Source organism: Hyperoodon ampullatus (assembly GCF_949752795.1).
Source record: "Hyperoodon ampullatus genome assembly, chromosome: 8".
In the NCBI taxonomy this organism is placed as follows: domain Eukaryota; kingdom Metazoa; phylum Chordata; class Mammalia; order Artiodactyla; family Ziphiidae; genus Hyperoodon; species Hyperoodon ampullatus.
This window is the reverse complement of record NC_136921.1, coordinates 53,993,565-54,011,870: the sequence shown is the minus strand read 5'-3', so window position 1 is coordinate 54,011,870 and position 18,306 is coordinate 53,993,565. Positions and strand designations below refer to the sequence as shown.

At 36.7% G+C, this 18,306-nt stretch overlaps 1 protein-coding gene across 1 annotated transcript in view; it reads left to right on the top strand.

Moving 5' to 3' along the window:
• Positions 1-841: 841 nt before the first annotated feature.
• DARS1 (aspartyl-tRNA synthetase 1) overlaps positions 842-18,306 on the top strand; it is a gene marked incomplete at its 5' end in the record, with an annotated part of 68,243 nt that continues 50,778 nt past the window's right edge. Inside the window, 3 exons of the mRNA XM_079710397.1 lie at positions 842-907; positions 2,887-2,944; positions 6,695-6,787. Of these exons, the coding sequence (XP_079566523.1) occupies positions 842-907; positions 2,887-2,944; positions 6,695-6,787 (217 nt within the window). The remainder of the gene's footprint in view (positions 908-2,886; positions 2,945-6,694; positions 6,788-18,306) is intronic.

Genomic DNA, 18,306 nt, shown 5'->3' with positions numbered 1-18,306 from the left:
AATAGTATTTAACCAAGCCCCCAAATTACTTTCAGTTGCAATAAGAGGCTCATGGATGGCTATTTTTTTTTAAAGCCTAACTTGGGGAGATTCATCCATTGGACAACCAACATTTTGCATTGCCTCTAACAGTGCAACAGGTCCAGGCAATCAGAGCAATTACGTGTGGGTTTCCGCCATTGTGTTTACACCTCACTATCACTTGGGTACCAGTACCCAAACCTACCTTAGCAAGCCAACTGCCTATAACTCAGCACTCCTGTGTCCCGGTACATAGCAGCTTTTTGCGAAGAGGTCTGCCATGAGTCCAGGCAGCTACACTGTCACTGGGGAGTCTTGAAGGCGGAGAAGTTCAAGGGAGGAAAAGTCGAGTTCTGAGCATGGGTGGATGTTTGAGTGAACAAGCCGCTCTTAAAGCGGGGAGGAGTAAATAACAGGGCTGAGAGACAACACAGTAGACTTCACAGGTGTGACAGGGCTGAAGAGTGAAGGCGTACAAGGGCGCGCCTACCGGTACGCTGGGACCCGTTCCCTCAGAGTCAATCCCGCGAGACTATAATTCCCGGGGATTCCCTCTAACTCCAAGCAAACACCCGTAGGGGCGGGGAAAGAAAAGAGACGTTGGCGCGCAGCCGTCCGCTTTACAGCACTCCGGGATCTCGAGAGAACTGCGGTTCTCGCGATCTTTCCGGAGCCGACCCTCCACGCGGAGTCCGAGTACGTGTGCTGTAACAGGAGGGCAGGGAGGGTTCTGACTCTACGGGAGGGAGAATCCCCTTTGGCCTGCCCTACGGAAGCCTGCGAGGGAGGGCGGCGTTCGCTGCGTAGTCCAGTTGCCCAGATGCCCAGCGCCAGCGCCTGCCGCAAGAGTCAGGAGAAGCCGCGGGAGATCATGGACGCGGCGGAAGTGGGTTTCCTCCTTCCTTGGGCCTGGGAGGACAGACCCCTGGGCCAGACCGCGCTGAGGGAGGGAGTATGGTGAGCGGGGCCCTAGCCTCTGGATCCCTGTCGGCACTTTGCGTGCAGGCCGCGAGCCTGGGATCCGGGCGCCCAGAGCCCTCACCGGGCCTCCAGGGCCCTTGTCCGAGCAGCGTGGCCAGACCCACTCCGGATCGCATTTCTCACTGGGGTGCCTGGGAGACCTGGCCTACAGGAAGCGTGTCCCGGGACTGGGGGGTCGGGGGGCGCCGTGAAGTACCAACTGCCCCGGAAGTAGGAGCGGTGGGGTGACATTTAACCTCCCTGGGTTAGGCACGTCCTTCTCGTAATCCATCTCTTCCCCGGAAATTTTTAATGTCCACTAGTAATCGATTTTTGCTCTGCCCTCGTGTTCCTAATGTTTTTCAAGTAATGACAGTACTTCGTAAAACGATCTGCCATCATGTTTAATGACCATTTTCCATGTGACAGCTTTAAAGAACACTTGTCATTTTTATTTTCTTTCTTTCCCTAAGTAACCCAAGTGACGTAGGTAGGGAAGTTTGCAGAGAATGCGTTTGAAGTCTTTGAGATGATGTGACCCCCCTGTGGTCCTTCAGTGCTTTTCGGAAATTAAAGTTTGAAACCATTCTACAAGTTATGTGTGCTCTTAGTGAAATTGGGATCCCTACCTGGCTCCTTATTTTTCTTTTGAGGAAATATGAATTTGTGATAAACTGCGTAAGGTCATTTTAAGAACATTAGATGGAATAAGGGGTGCTGAAATATGAACAGTACTAATAAGCGGCCCCCTTTTTTCTGTTCACGTGCTGTAACCTATTTATGCTGCCCTCCTGCTACATTGTGTGACTGTATATTTCTGTTAGGGCTGGAGTTATCTTCGTCTTTAAGGTGTATTTTTTTTATTTCTCAAAAAAAAATGAAAAAACTGTTCATTAAACACCTTAACATGTTGCCTGGTTTGTTTTGGTATAAACACAAAATCTAATATCCTCCAAATCTAAAGGAGAGGATTCCAACAAATAGCTGTAGTGACAGAAACTAATTGTTTCATCCACATCCTAAGTTAACTTGTAAATTTTAAGGAAACCATTTTTGTGTATTCTTGATCTGATTAGTTATATAAACCACCTTTGCAGATAGTGTAGGTCTATGTATAAGGTAGACATTGTGGCAGAGTTATGTCAGTTCATAGCTAGAAGGATCTTAAGAGATCATTTTCTAGATAAAGTGAGATTAAAATAAAGGCCACTTACCAATTTAATAAGTATAGTTTGTTAATAATAGTCTGGACTCTAGGTCTCCTTTTTCCTGTTCCTGAGTTAAAATCTGTAACAAGAATTTTGGTGTCATACTGTCAGTGTTGAACCACTTACAACCTGATATCATGAAGATGGTTTTTAGAAACAGGAAGCTTGTGAATTTTTTTTATGATGTTTTACAAAAGGAAAGTTGTAGTTAGCTTATATCCAGCATCTCTGATTCCTAAAAACTGGACATCTGGTACTCAGAAAGCTTACCCCTAAATGTTGGTTCTCTTTGAACATCTCTTCCTGTAATAGGAAGTTAATAAAACTGTGGTACCTCATCCTTCTACCTTCACAGAGGAAATTTATAACTCTGCTTTGAAGTAGTTTAATCTCCTTTTTGAAGAAAGTAGTTAAGATGTGTTGTACATGTGTGTAAATTTTATTTGAGAGTGCTATTTTGTACGGTATATCGATCCAGGAGTGGTGATCTCCAAAACAAATTAACCAGAAGCTGGGTCTGTGGAGTGCATATGTAAATGATATGACAGATTTCCACACTTTAAAACTACTACTCTGAATTGATAAAATGGTCCTGAAAGTTTAAATGAATTCATCTTTTTCTGTTATTTGTATTTCTGTGTTTACTATGCTATTAGTGTTTAAATAAAAAGTCATAATGTAAAAATGTTTTTTGTAGGATTATGCAAAAGAAAGATATGGAGTATCTTCAATGATACAATCACAAGAAAAACCAGGTTAGTAGTTATGTGATTAAAAAAGCGTTTTTTCTTTTTAATTCCAGGAAAGTTCTTTATGAAGTTTTAAGTAAGGTTGACATAACTGAAGGCATAGTTCTGAAAAGCTTAAATGGCAAGCATATGCCATAACACTGCACAGACATTGTCAATTTAGGGTCCCTAATCTTGTTAAGGAAGAAAATACGTTAAATTAGTATATTTTAAATAGTAAATTATATTACAAAGGTATTCCTAGGTGGTCATGTGAAAGATTTGACGCTGGCCTAGGAGATAAAAGATAGTTAATAGTAGCTGCCTTCATCATATGCAACCTTTTTTGCATGCTTTGTGAAGCTACCTCCTTTACTTTCCTCCTTGACTTTATTATATTTCTTTGAAATTGACTTGTTAATTGTTTCTCTCAGACCTGTAGGTTTTCTATTTGTAAACATTTGTCTTTTGTTTCTATTTTATATATGCAATTTCAACAAAGTTATGCTACTCAACTATTTAGCAATCATTTTTCTTTTGTTAGACACCCCAAATTATCTCTTTCAAACTTTGGTACAACTGCAGACCTTTAAGCTCTGGCCCATTGGAAGCACTAAGTACTTCTAATTTAGATGTCTGCCTGTGAATTTTATGCTTTGAAAATAATATACCCCAAGTCAAATTTAATTGTTATTTTTGGATTTAATTTATTGCGTGATCACAAAATCACTTTTCCTTCCCAACTTTGTTGGAAAAGTGTGCAGTGAAAGGGCAAAATAGGTTGCTAAGAATAAACCATTTCAAAAGATAAAGATAGTGAAGTAAAGTCATTGAGTATAAAATGGGATACAAGCAATGTAGGAGAGGACTACCACTGCCAGAACAAGCAAGAAGGGTCATATGAGACTCTTTTTCGGCTTAACTGTCTTCCTGAACTGGACTTCCTTGATCTCTAACGCAAAAAAATCTTATTGGCATTTGTCTCTTACGTAAGCCCCAGTCACCCTTTGCCATGATTACTATTCCTATTTAGCTAGCAAATCCAGACTACTTAGTGTCTTCCAGTTACAAGCTCTCCCCACCAAAAGGAGGATAAACTACCTACATAATCTGATTACATTAAATAACAGTAAAATTCTATCCTTGGTTTTACCTCTGTTAAAATCATAATACATTGTTCAGCAAAGTTTTCTTTCCTGTCTGCTTCCATTTCTCCACATTCTTTCATTCTAATACCAGTGACTTAACCGTGGAGGAGGTAGTAGTTTTTTAAACTGAAACCCTACTGCCACTGATCTTTGCCTCGGCCAGTCATACTGGTGGGAGTGTGACATGCGCCTCAGGTATGTGTGGATATGTTAAAGGTTGAGAACCCCTATGCTAATTAATTGGAATGACACATGAAAGAAGGGCCATTACTCTTTCTTTTCCAAAGTACTATTAAAATTACCATAATCGTGACGCTTATTTATAAGTCTATTCTTTTAGACTTATGTTATTCTGTTTTGTTTGGTTTTGAGTTTTGATTGCCTAGTAAGTCGTTTGCTTTTTCAATCTTGGCATTTTCAGATGTCTTTTAAAATTGCTTTGTCTGTCTTTTCTCTTTCACACTTTCTTTTGTCTGAATTTACACAGCAGACTTGGAAGTTGGCTTAACTCATAAGGTCAATGGACAGAGTTTTGCAGAAATCCTCTTGTGATGCCTAATGCTTCAAAATTTCTCATTCATTCTCTTTGCTTTTGGCGACGAGATCTATGGTCTTCTCCTGTAAATCAGGGTCTCTCTAAGCTACATCTTTACTTCAAGAGACAAGTTATAAATACATTTAGACAAAGTAGGTAAAATATATTTATAATTTGATTTCGTTATAATATCCCCCATAACGGTATTTTTAATATTATAGTAACTAGGATTTACTACATGTCATACTGACAAATTTGGTTACAATTAGGCAACATAACCCTTGAGAATAGAGATCTTTTATCATTCATGATGTTGTAGTATCATTTCTATTAAAATATTTTAAATTAATACTTAGATCTTTTTCTTTAATATTCAAATTGCATATTTAGAACAATAATAGAATCATTTCTGGATCATTTCTGGATCATGATTGCCTTGTATCACTATCTTCACATCATAGTTTTTTCACAGTTTTCCTGTTTGGGGAATGCTAGATAGATGTAGTACTTTGTTATTAGCATTGGGGGCATAATTGTTGGGGTTCACCGATAGCCAGAAGGGGAATTTATTGGTTCACATACCTGTAGGAAACAAAGTGTGAGATGGCATGAGGCATGATAGGATTTAGAGGTTTGAGCATTATCTATGGGGCTTTCTGTTTCTGCTTCTTGGCTTTGCATCCATTAGGCTGTTGACCTCATTCTCTCATCCTGCAAATTCATGTAGTAGGAAAGATGGTGGCTGCAGCCCTGGGCCTACACTATCTCAGCTCAGCGACCCCAGGGAAGACAGATTCATTCCCATTATCTGTATATTAAGTACCAGAGAAGGACTTTGATTAGCTCAGTTTGAGTAACATGCCCTTCTCTGGATGAGTCAGTATGTCCTGGGGACGGGGTACTGTGACTGTCCAGGCCTGGCAGAGAATTCCCCCATGTGACTAGCTGACTTACACACTATGGCAGGCAACCAAAATACCACGTCCACTTAGGCAAAGGCAGTTCAACATAGGCTGTATTTGGCTTTATAAGTCATTGAAGTGTTCAGGAGATTTGCATTTTGAAATTATCTCTAACTCCAATGTAGACTGAATTAGGGGGTCAGGGGATTGCTAGTTAGAAGGATTTTGCTATAGTTTAGGCAAGATATAATAGTACTCTGCTTTGGAATGGTGGCAGTGAAGATGAAAGAATTGGATAGATTTTAGAGATATATTTAAGATGTACAATTCATAAAACTTGAGGCAGACTACATATGGAAGGTGAGAGAAGGTGTTAACCCTCATAAAATGTGAGTAGGAATGTAAATTGGTGCAGCCACTATGGAAAGTAGTATGGAGGTTCCTCAGAAAATTAAGAATTGAACTACCATATGATCCAGCAGTTCCACTTCTGGATATTTATCTGAACAATATGAAAACACTAATTTGAAAATATACATGCACCCTTTTGTTCACTGCAGCATTATTTACAATAGCCAAAATATGAAAACAACCTAGGTGCCTATCAACAGATTAATAGATATAAAAGATGTGGTCTATATATTTAATGGAGTACTACTCAGCCATTAAAAAAAGATGAAATCTTGCCATTTGCAACAACATGGATGGACCTTAAGGGTATAATGCTAAGTGGAATAAGTCAGACAGAGAAAGACAAATACTGTATGATTTCACTCATATTTGGAATGTAAAAGTAAGTAAGTAAATAAATAAATGAACAAACCAAACAACAAACACATAGATAAAGAGAGCAGAGTAGTGGTTACCAGAGGGGAAGGAGCATGGGGGGAGGGTGAAATGGGTAACAGGGTCAACTGTATTGTAATGGATGGAAAGTAAACTTTTGGTGGTGAGCATGCTGTAGTGTGTATAGATGTTGAAATACAATGTTATAAACATGAAACTTATGTAATGTTATAAACCAATGTTATAAACCAATTAAAAAGAAAAGCAAAAGAAAAAAGTGTTGCTAGATATTGAGAATCATTTAAGATAATACCAAGTACTGTGCTAGCTATCAAATCAAAATAATTTTGATCTTGATCTCTTTGCAAATTCTGAATTACAAGATTGTTTCATTTATTTGCTGCAGATCGAGTTTTGGTTCGAATTAGTGACTTGACAGTACAAAAAGCTGATGAAGTTGTTTGGGTGCGTGCAAGGGTTCATACAAGCAGAGCTAAAGGTAAGACTGATTAAATGATTACAGCTTTTTTGGTAATCATTGAATTTTTTGTTTTGCAAATTTCTCACAGATCAAAGTAAATCTTTAAAAACAAAACAAAAACACCTGTTTTCCTTCTTAAATCACTGTAAAGTATTAGTCCATGGTTAGTTAATTTTAGGTTCTTATAAGACATCCTTAAAAACAGTTTAGCCTTAAAACTCAGATGAAATCTAAGACTCTAAGGTACTTTTCTAGCACCTCTCAAAAGTTTAATTTTTTGAAGTAAAGAGTGTTTTTGAGAAGTTTTTCATTTGTTAATATTCTTACATTTGTAATATTTAGATAGGGAGAGAGGTAGAAGAAAGATAAGGCTAAGACTGGGTTGTCTAATACTCACTGGCTACATTTAGCTATTTAAATTAAAATTAAAATTCTATAGCTCAGTCACCAGCTGTATTTTGAGTGCTAGTGGCTCCCGTATTGGACAGACAGGACAAATACAAAATTTTTTTTTTTTTGCCGTATGTGGGCCTCTCACTGCTGTGGCCTCTCCCATTGCGAAGCACAGGCTCCGGACGAGCAGGCTCAGCGGCCATGGCTCACAGGCCCAGCCACTCCATGGCATGTGGGATCCTCCTGGACCGGGGCACGAACCCGTGTCCCCTGCATCAGCAGGCGGACCCTCAACCACTGCGCCACCAGGGAAGCCCACAAAATATTTTTATCATTGTAGAAACTTCTCCTGGACAGTACTAAGAATTTAGCATTAACAACAAAGAAGAAATATTAGGGGAGTTTAGACAAACCTCAGTTCCTTATGGAAAATTGTCCTAGCCTAGTGTTCCAAATTGTCTGAAAGTATTAGTGACACTTATATTGGTTTATAACTTTATACTTTTCACGCAGTTTTTCACACTTGATCATCCCTACAAATTTGTGAAGTAGGCAGAATAGGCACTGTTATTCCACTTTATAAATGAGGAGACTAAGGCTCAGAATGATAAAGCTCCTTGCCCAAATTCTCATAGTAACTGTGGAATATGAAAAGAATTCAGAAGCTTTTTAGGACACCTTCTGTCCCCCTAGCAGAGTTAATTACTTCTGTAGTATTTAATACATTCTGTGGTACAGCATTTCTTACTTTGTGTTTTAAAATATTTATTATAGAATTAATACAGGCCCATTATTTTTTAAATTCCAACATTTTATACATATATATCTTACTCTCAGGATCACTACTATTAAGAGTTTATCGGGGGCTTCCCTGGTGGCGCAGTGGTTGAGAGTCCGCCTGCCGATGCAGGGGACACGGGTTCGTGCCCCAGTCCGGGAAGATCCCACATGCCGCGGAGCAGCTGGGCCCGTGAGCCATGGCCGCTGAGCCTGCGCATCCGGAGCCTGTGCTCCGCAAGGGGAGAGGCCACAACAGTGAGAGGCCCACGTACCGCAAAAAAAAAAAAAAAAGTTTATCGGGACTTCCCTGGCAGTCCAGTGGTTAGGACTCTGCACTTTCCTTTTTCTTTTTTCTTTTCTTTCTTTCTTTCTTCTTTTCTTTCTGTTTCTTTGTTTCTTTCTTTCTTTCCTTCCTTCATTTCTTTTCTTCCTTTTCTTTCTTTTCTTTCTTTATTTCTTTCTTTTTTCATGCATGCACACATGCTGTGCCAGTTCTTAGTTGCAGCACATGGGATCTTTGTTGCCGTGCGGGATCTTTTAGTTGCAGCATGTGGGATCTAGTTCCCTGACCAGGGATTGAACCTGGGCCCTCTGCATTGGGAGCGCAGAGTCTTAACCACTGGACCACTGGGGAAGTCCCAGGACTCTGCACTTTCACTGCCAAGGGCCCAGGTTCAATCCCTGGTCAGGGAACTAAGATCCCACAAGCCACATGGCATGGCAAAAAAAAAAAAAAGAAAAAAAAGAGTTTATCTATTCTTCCAGTATCCTCCCCCAAATAGATGAATACTGTTGGACTTTGAGAAGAATGCTAGTAGAATTTTAACTTTTTTAAAACTGTTGATTTGCCTTCCTGAAAGGTTGGGCCGTTTATTTGACCAATAGATAATCACATTGTACTGTAATCCTTCATTTACTAGTCTTTCTCCCATTGGATTAGGAACCTTTGTTCTCTCCAAACTGGCACCTTGTTTCCTAAACATAATTATTTAGCAAATTAAAAGATAGAATGCACGCTACATGTAAGCCTGAACCAAAAATACTTCCCTTCACACTCATCCAAAAAATGGAACAGTTTGAACATGAGTAAGGACAACTGCAGTGAGTTGAAACACATCAGTTATGTTTAAATCCATAAGTTTATAATAATGCTAAGGCAAACAAACAGAAAACCTAGTTGGTCATCAATGGAACAAGCTCATTATTTTCAAATCTGGTAAATACTAAAGTGGAAGTATCATTTCTGTATGAATTGTATATCACTGGCTAACCAAATGGTAGATACGGGGAAGTGTCTCTTTAGAGAAGTGTCCAGCTAATAAAATGAAGAATATTGGAACATCATCATTTTGCCCCCCGTGAATTATCTAGACATTGATCATCAGTGATTGCTAACGACATAATAGAGAGACAACTAGAAATATTTTATGTCTATTTATGAAAGAACACAACACCACCCGATGAAGTAGTCTTGCTCAAAAAATTGTTCCTGAATCTCATTAAGCCTTTAGCAATAACAGGACAAAGGAACATGTTAAATGACAATGGAGGTGCAATCAGCACAGTCTAGTAGTAAACTACTGGGCAAAAACGACCTGGTCTCTTCAAGAAATAAATTGAAAGGGAAGGGGGTACCTATGGATTAAAACAGATTTAAGATGTCTCTCAACCAATCACTTATTTGGATCCTAATTTAAATCTACAGTAAAAAAAAAAAAAAAAAAGACACTGAGACTTGGATATTTGAACATTGACTGGATATTTGGTGTTAAAAAATTGGTTTTTTTTTCAGTTGAAATAATAGTACTGTTGTAACATTATTTTTAAAAAGATCTTCTCAGGGATCCTTACTGAATTATGTATGGATGAAATAATAGAGGGTTTGCAGGGGTTTGCTTCAAAATAGTTCAGGAATTGAGGGATAAATGGATTGGGGCAGAAGTTTAGGAATGAGTGGATTGGAGCAAAGCTGAAACAAGAATGGCCATGAATTGATAACTGTTGAGGTATGTGAGGATTGTAGGTAGGTGTTGATATCATTTTCAAATAACGATCATTTTGTCCTTTTCTTTCAAATGTTTATCTTATTTCTTGTTTCTCTGTAATAATCAGTAGTTTCTCCAGTATTGCAGGGATTCTCACAATGAAGAATTTTTTAAACAGTGGAGATATCAATTCCTGCTGAGTTATTTCATGACTTTAGGTGTTCTGCATAAAATGTCATTACAAAACAATGCCAAAGTTTAAAAAGTAGGTCAAAAGAAGTTTTCTTCTAGTCCTAGTTTTCTGTTATCAGAAGTAGGTATTAAATTTTATCAGACCTTTTCCAGAAATTATTTCCCTCAAAATATCGTGCTGAATATATTTATACAGAGATTCATTATACTATTCTCTTTACTTTTGTGTTTGTTTGAAATTTTCCACATAATAAAAAATTTTAAATACAGTTGATCTTCATTATTCACGGATTGTATATTTGCAAATTCACCTACTTGCTAACATGTATTTGTAACCCTAAAATCGGTACTTGCAGTGATTTCACTGTCATTCACAGACATGCCAGACATTCGCATGAGCAGAGTGGTAAGAAATTTGAGTCTCCCAGTGCACACATTTTCAGCTGAGGTTAAAAACAGTGAAGCTCTGCCTTGTATCAACTCTCATAAACAAGTGTCCTTTTCACAGTCTATTTAATGCCACGTTCTTCACAGCCTTGTGCTTTTTGTTGGTGATTTGACTGTTTAAAATGGCCCCCAAGCATAGTGCTGAAGTGTTTTCTAGTGTTCCTAAACGCAAGAGAGTCATAATATGCATTATGGAGAAAATAGTAGTTGTTAGCTAAGTTTTGTCCAAGCATGAGTTATAGTGCTGTTGGCTCTGAATTCTATGTTAATGAATCAACTATATATATTTTAAGTAACGTGTCTTTAAACAGAAATACATACAGAACAAATTTGTGTATTGATGGCCTGATGAAAATATTGTAACCAGACATTCACAGAAACCTCACCCTATATTTCCGCTAGGAGCAATGGCTCAATATTTGCTAATTTATTGTTCTGGTGACTTTATAAAACATAACTACCACAAATAGCAAGAATCAACTGTATGTAATTCTAGTGATTTACAATAATGGATTTCTTAACGTTGAACCATTTTTGGATTCTTGGAATAAACTGAATTTTGTAAAGGTATGGGTAGTATTCTTTTAGCTAAGTTTCAATAATATGTTTTTTTTGGAATTTTGCATTAGTCTGGTTTTCATAATTTTTACTTGGAAAATCCTACTTTGTTTTTAAGTTTGTATGTATGTGTATGTGTGTTTAAGTTGTAAGTTACCCAAGTAATACAAAGTATTTTCACATGAATTTTTCAGAGTACAGAAATTATATTCCTTTTTCTTCTCTACTGCCTATCTTTTGCCCCAGCGTTTTCTATTAATTCTTAATAATTTGTTCATTGTCTTTCCAAAAATCTTTCTTTTTAATGCACATACGTGCACACACACACACACACACAAATACATACAGGTTTTTTGTTTTGTGTGTGTTTCGTCTTATTTTATGTAGATGATACTGTATTTTTACATGTTGTTCTGCAACTTTCTTTATTTTCAATTAACAGTGTTTCTTGGAGATAACTTCCATGATATTAGTTATAGATCTACATAAGGCAGTATTTCTCTAGGATAGATATCTAGAAGTGAAATTGCTGGGTTGAAGGGTGGGCATACGCATATTAAAATTTTCCAATACCAGATTACCCTCCAAAAAAGCTATACTCAGTGATACTCCCACAAGTATGTGACAGTACCACTTTCTCCACATTCTTGCCAGTAATGATTGTCAATGTTTTTTATTTCTGCCAAAGAAGATTATCTGAAAAAATGAATAAAATCTTTGAATTTGCAGAACCCTGATTGCTGCTACTCCCTTCTTCCTTACATGGAAAAAATTATACCAATAAATATGGTTTATTTGGAATCATTCATGTGTTCTAACTCCAGAAGTAGTATCACATTAAAATTGGACTTGGACAGACAACCTATGCTGGCAATTTCAAGTAAAGCAAAGTTCTGAAAAAACCATGAATAAGGAAATGAAAGTGTCAAAATCATAGTGTCAGAAGTATGACAACTAGAATCCTGTTAAGCAAAAAAACCAAAACCTAGTAGTCTGTTTATATAACAAATATCTGTATATTTCTCCTCAAATTAAGGGCAGTGTTTTACACATTTTTAAAGATTAAAAATCTGATTTCTTACAATAGGTTTATGCTTCACACCCCTAAAATCAAGAGTTTTATATAGGAACAAGGAGAAATTTTTAACTCTTAATGATACACTTAACATTAGTTTCTTTCAATTGTGAAAGCTTATGAGCATATTGAAAAAGTAATTGAAATATCTACGGTTCCTTTCAAATTTTATACATACTACATGGAAGTCATTGGCACAAGATAATTCTATTTCAATATTATTCTTCCTAAAAACTTAACATATACTTCCAAAATAGCTACTTTATTTAGGTAGTCAGATAGTTTAGGATTTTTAATACCAAAGGTCAGAACATCAACTTATAGCCATACAAGAATATTTCAGGGAAAATAACAAATGGAAACTACTTTAAAACATTTAGGTCTGTGCTGTTTATTCCATAACGGATTAACATAAGCGATGAAGGAAAATGTTAATCTTGGTTATTAGGAAGTGAAGGTACATTATCTAAATAATAAATTCAGGAGCTTGGCAAGCTAAAAGACAGTAGGAAGAGAGGAAAACATAAGATTGCCTCACATCTTTGATAACTAGTTCTCCCACCAAGGCTTACTTCCTTACTGAGCCATCACCAAAATGGAGATGAGATTAAACTTTTCTGTCCTGGCAACCTACCATGTTTGTTCTTCAGCTTAGAAATAAAGATTGTACCTGGTGCTGTAAAGGAAGGTTTCCAACTTTACATTTTTATAAAAGAGACCTCCTGCATAAATTTAAGAAGTAAACTGCCTCTTTAAAAACCTGACTCAAAATGCAACACAAATTTTTAACTGCTAAGGATTTAAATTTAAAATACCTAAAAGCAGTGAATTCATTCAGCTGTTTTGAACACTGAGTTTCATTTCTTTTCTATAAACTCTCTCCTGATTGGGGAGTTCCATGAAGAAAGATGAATAATATGTAGCAGTTGATTAATGTGTCTTATAAAGTTCCTTTACTAACTTAAGCAGTGAGAACTCTTTGCTAAACTGAGAAATTACGTAATTGCTTCTTAGAATAAAAAACAATATATGGCTATAGTAAAAATTAACTTCCTATAGTATAGAAAGATATAAAATGAAAAATAGAGCTACAATATGATCCAGCAATCCCACTCCTGGGCATATATCCAGAAAAGACGAAAATTAATTCGTAAAGATACATGCACCCCAATGTTCATAGCAGCACTGTTTACAGTAACCAAGACATGGAAGCAACGTAAGTGTCCATCAACAGATGAATGGATAAAGAAGATGTGCCATACATACATATATATATATATATATCAATACATACACACACACACACACACACACGCACACAATGAAATAGTACTCGGCTATAAAAAAGAATAAAGTATTGCCATTTGCAGCAACATGGATGGGCCTAGAGGTTATCATACTAAGTGAAGTTAGACAGAGAAAGACAAATATTATATCACTTATATGTGGAATCTAAAAAATAATACAAATGAATTTATTTACAAAACAGAAACAGACTCACAGACATAGAAAACAAACTTAACAGTTACCAAAGGGGAAATGAGAGGAAGGATAAATTAGGAGCATGGGATTAACAGATACACACTACTATATATAAAACAGATAAACAACAAGAATTTACTGTATAGCACAGGAAACAATAGTCAATATCTTGTATATAACCTATAATGGAAAATAATCTGAAAATATATACATATAACTGAATCAGTTTGCTGTACACCTGAAATTAATACAGTGTTGTAAATCAACTATGCTTTAATTTAAAAAAAAAGAGGACAAATAGAAGTCTCACAAATCTAGCTCCTCTGTCAGATCACAATCTGTTTCCCCCCAAAATAGCCACTGTTGTTTCTTGTGTATTCTTTCAGGAAAAAAGTGCATTTACAAATATGAGCATATCGTTTGTTTTTTAAATTTACATAAAAGGGATCTCACACACACACACACACATACATACATATTGCCCCTTGTTATCTCTCACCAATGTCTGTAAGAAAATGCCTTGCAAGACATTGAACCAAGCAGATCATGTATTGCAGTGTATCACCGACCAGAGACAAAGAAAGAACAATTTTGTTTACTAACACCTTTCAAGAACTTGGTGTCAAAAATACTTGATAGAGGTAGTCTGAGTGGACAGCTCTGTTTACCAGGAAACCAGTACTGATTTTTTAAGTCTTTTAAAAATCTTACTGAGTGTACCATCGAGGTTCTAGTATTTATTTATTTATTCTTAATAAATTTATTTATTTTTGGCTGCATTGGATCTTCATTGCTGCGCACAGGCTTTCTCTAGTTGTGGTGAGCGGGGGCTACTCACTGCGGTGGCTTCTCTTGTTGCGGAGCACTGGCTCTATCTAGAGCACAGGCTTAGTAGTTGTGGCATACGGGCTTAGTTGCTCCACGGCGTCTTGCCGGACCAGGGCTCGAACCCATGTCCCCTGCATTAGCAGACAGATTCTTAATCACTGTGCCACCAGGGAAATCTCAAGGTTCTAGTGTTTAGAAGTGCTTTGAACACGGAAAACTTGGGACCATAGCGTTAGAGTCACATGTAGATCTGTTGCAGTAGTGAAGACTACATAAATAAGGAGTGATAATAGAACCTCAGTTCTTTTATTTAAATAGTGCCTTTATGAACATCTTTGTCACTAAGACTTTCCATACTTAATTTCCTTAACATATATTCTAAGAAATGTATTTCTTGAATCAGAGAACATTTTAAGCCCATTTTTAATGCCCACTGCCAAATTGATCTCTGAAAGCATTGTACAAGTTTACCTTGTTATCAACAAGTTATGAAGGAACGGTTTTCACTTAATTCTCCCAAGCATTGTATGATATTGTATATTTTTAAATCTTTACTAGTATGAGCGGTATAATGTGTCATCATCATTGTTTGATTCAACTTGCATTACTTTCGTTTCCAGTAATATTTTTCTCCTTATGTTTACTTACTAGGTTTTTTTCTTTTTCTTTCAGAGTATTTGTTCTAGTCCATTACCCATTTATCTATTGGGATCTCAGTGTTCTTTACTCATACATCTTTAAGATCTTTATGTATTAAAGATATTAACTCATATAGGTTATGTGTCATTCAGCAATTATTTTTCCCAGAGTGTTTTTTTTGCTCTACAGCTGTTCTATAATTTTGAAACTTAGAAAGTCCTCCCCTTTTCTATTGTACAGTTTGATATTCAGTTCTAGTTTTTACTCAGTTTTTTAGTTTATCTCCTGAATTCCATCTAGAATTAGAACCTCTTTGCTTTAATAGGGTCTGTTCTCACTTCTTTCTTATGCTGCATTAATCTGGCTGTTTCTGTACATTTTTACTTACTGTAGGTTTATAATATAATATGCTGATGGTATTGGTCTCACCTCTCCACCCTTTTCCTCCCATCTATTGGCTTTTTAAAAAAATAAGGTTTAATTTTTAGAATTACATATAATAAACACATTAAACATTAAAAGAGAACAGTGAACATTCTTAATTTTACCCATAACCATTGATTTCATAATTTCTTTTCCCTAGCAGGCGTGTCAGATCTTAGGAGTGCATTTGCTTCTATGTTTAGCCTCTTGAACTTCCCAGGTTCTACTTACTGCTTGTGTTGAATCTGGAACATGGCTGCGATTTTCTTTCAACCCTTACGTTTCTTTTGTACCTACCTCTTTGATTGTATTGTTCTCTTAAAAAATAGTTTTTCTGATTCGGAAAGTAGTACACGGTTATTGTAGAATTTTCAGAAAATACGAAGAACAGAATAATTCCCTGTGATTTCCCCATCCATTAGTAGCCACATTTTGATGTTTTTCTTCCTATACCATCAACTTCACATTTTGATGGGTTTTTTTACACAATTTTAATATCCTTCTTACACAAAGTTATGATTGTACTCTTTGTATGGCTTTATCACTATTTTCACATTATAGTCTATCATGAGTGTCACAAATATTTACTTTGTGTTCCCAGCACCCACCATAGTTTTTGGACATAGTAATCCAGCTGTGAAACAGAAATGGTCATCAGTCTTCAGATAAGTAGGTGGCAGTGGCAGTGGTGCTATTAGTAATAGTAATAATGATTAATATTAATTAATAACATTAATTCACAGTTAACATTAATTGGGTATCTGTCACAACTCTAAACTTATTACTTATATAATCTTGAAGATTATAAATGAAAACTCAAGAAAACTCCATGAGTAATATACTGTTATTTTCTCCCATTTTGCAGATGAAGAACTGAGACATAATTAGTTTAATATTTTCCAATAGGCCCCTTCATAGGAAATGATAGGATATGATCCTCTGTCTTTTGATTTAAAAGATTTTACTCTTTACCAAACCCTTACACTAAATGTCACCCCTTAGTGCTGACCTAAAGATATTTTCCTGTGCTCACCCTTTATAAGTACTATAGAGCCCTCCATTCTTTCTCAAGGTCTTTGCGTAGACTGGAGTTCATCACAAGATTGCTTTGTAGTGCAGCCAGGTCAGTGCTTCCTCTGTCTGCACTATTAGAGCACCTAAAGTACTTACTAAATCATGCACGTTACCTTCCATTTCATGCTAACATTCTGTTCTAAGTGGGCTAATATCTGGCTGTGGTTTCAGTAGTTCTTGGGATAATGTCATTTGATTCATTTGCAGATTTCTCTATCCATTCAGCATCTTAAAATCCCTTTGAACTTGTTCAGTTCATGTAACTTTTTTTTTTAAGATTTTACTTAGCGACTGGATCATACTCCAAAGGAAAGGGAAAATAAAATCTATTTAGTGGTAAAAATATGTCAGTCATATATGACTCGGAAATCCATAGGTTGTGTCTATCTTGGCAGTCTGTTTGCAACCTCTTTTTAACCTCACAATTGCTGTCAGATTTGCATTTCAAAACTGTATGTTGAAAGTATTAACTATAAGTTTACTTATGTTTTTGCTTTTTTTTTGGTGGGACCAGGGGAGGCAAAGCTAATTCTCAGTGTAAAAATAATTCTCAGTTTAAACAACAAAAGCTTTGGCGTTTTGAAAGACAATCTGATGAAAAAAGTGGTCTGGAAAAGATTTAACTTGTTTTATGAGGAAGTAGTTTCCTAAAACTTGATCAGAGACTTTTAAAAAGGATCTACTTTGGAGAAAAGACCTATCACAAAGATGGTGAGTGACTGGATCTGTTATGAATATTATTTTTCAAAAGGTTAAGAATAAGGAATGACACTTGCTTATGAAAGGAGGGGGAGTCAAGAGGCCCAGTATTATGTAGAAATAAAACTGGTTATAAGGCATAAAGAAAATGATCTTTTATAGACAAAGTAAACTACTTGGAGTAGGGCTTCCCTGGTGGTGCAGTGGTTAAGAATCCGCCTGCCAGTGCAGGGGACACGGGTTCGAGCCCTGGTATGGGAAGATCCCACATGCTGTGGAGCAACTAAGCCTGTGTGCCACAACTACTGAGCCTGCGCTCTAGGGCCCGCAAGCCACAACTACTGAGCCCATGTGCCACAACTACTGAAGCCCGCGTGCCTAGAGACCGTGCTGCACAAGAGAAGCCACCATAATGAGAAGCCCGCGCACCGCAACGAAGAGTAGCCCCCGCTTGCTGCAACTAGAGAAAGCCCCTGCACAGCAACGAAGACCCAATGCAGCCAAAAACATAAAAATTTTTTTAAAATTAAAAAAAAAAAAAAAACTGCTTGGAGTAGGAAAAAAAAAAAGTGGAACTATTATAAAGGATGAAGAATTAGGAAGACGATAAAGGAAAAATGAGAAAAATAGAACAGGAAATAAGCTAGCCTGTTATTCTAAATGCTCTTTGAAATGTACTTTGGTAGGAAATAAAATGAACCACCCTCATAGAATGTTTATGTTCTTGTGACTAAGCACTTTATTAGTACTTTTATGGTTGCATCATTAAGGCTCTTATGATGGTTAGCATAGTACCTCTGCCTGTAGAATATACTAGCTATTGAATGAATGTTGAAAGTGATCTGAAGTTACTTGAAATTTGTTTAATAAGTCCATACAATGACAAAATAATTTTCTTGGTTGATAATATTTTTTGAAATTGATGCTTTGCCTACGTCCTCATAACAAGCATTTTAAAAGCG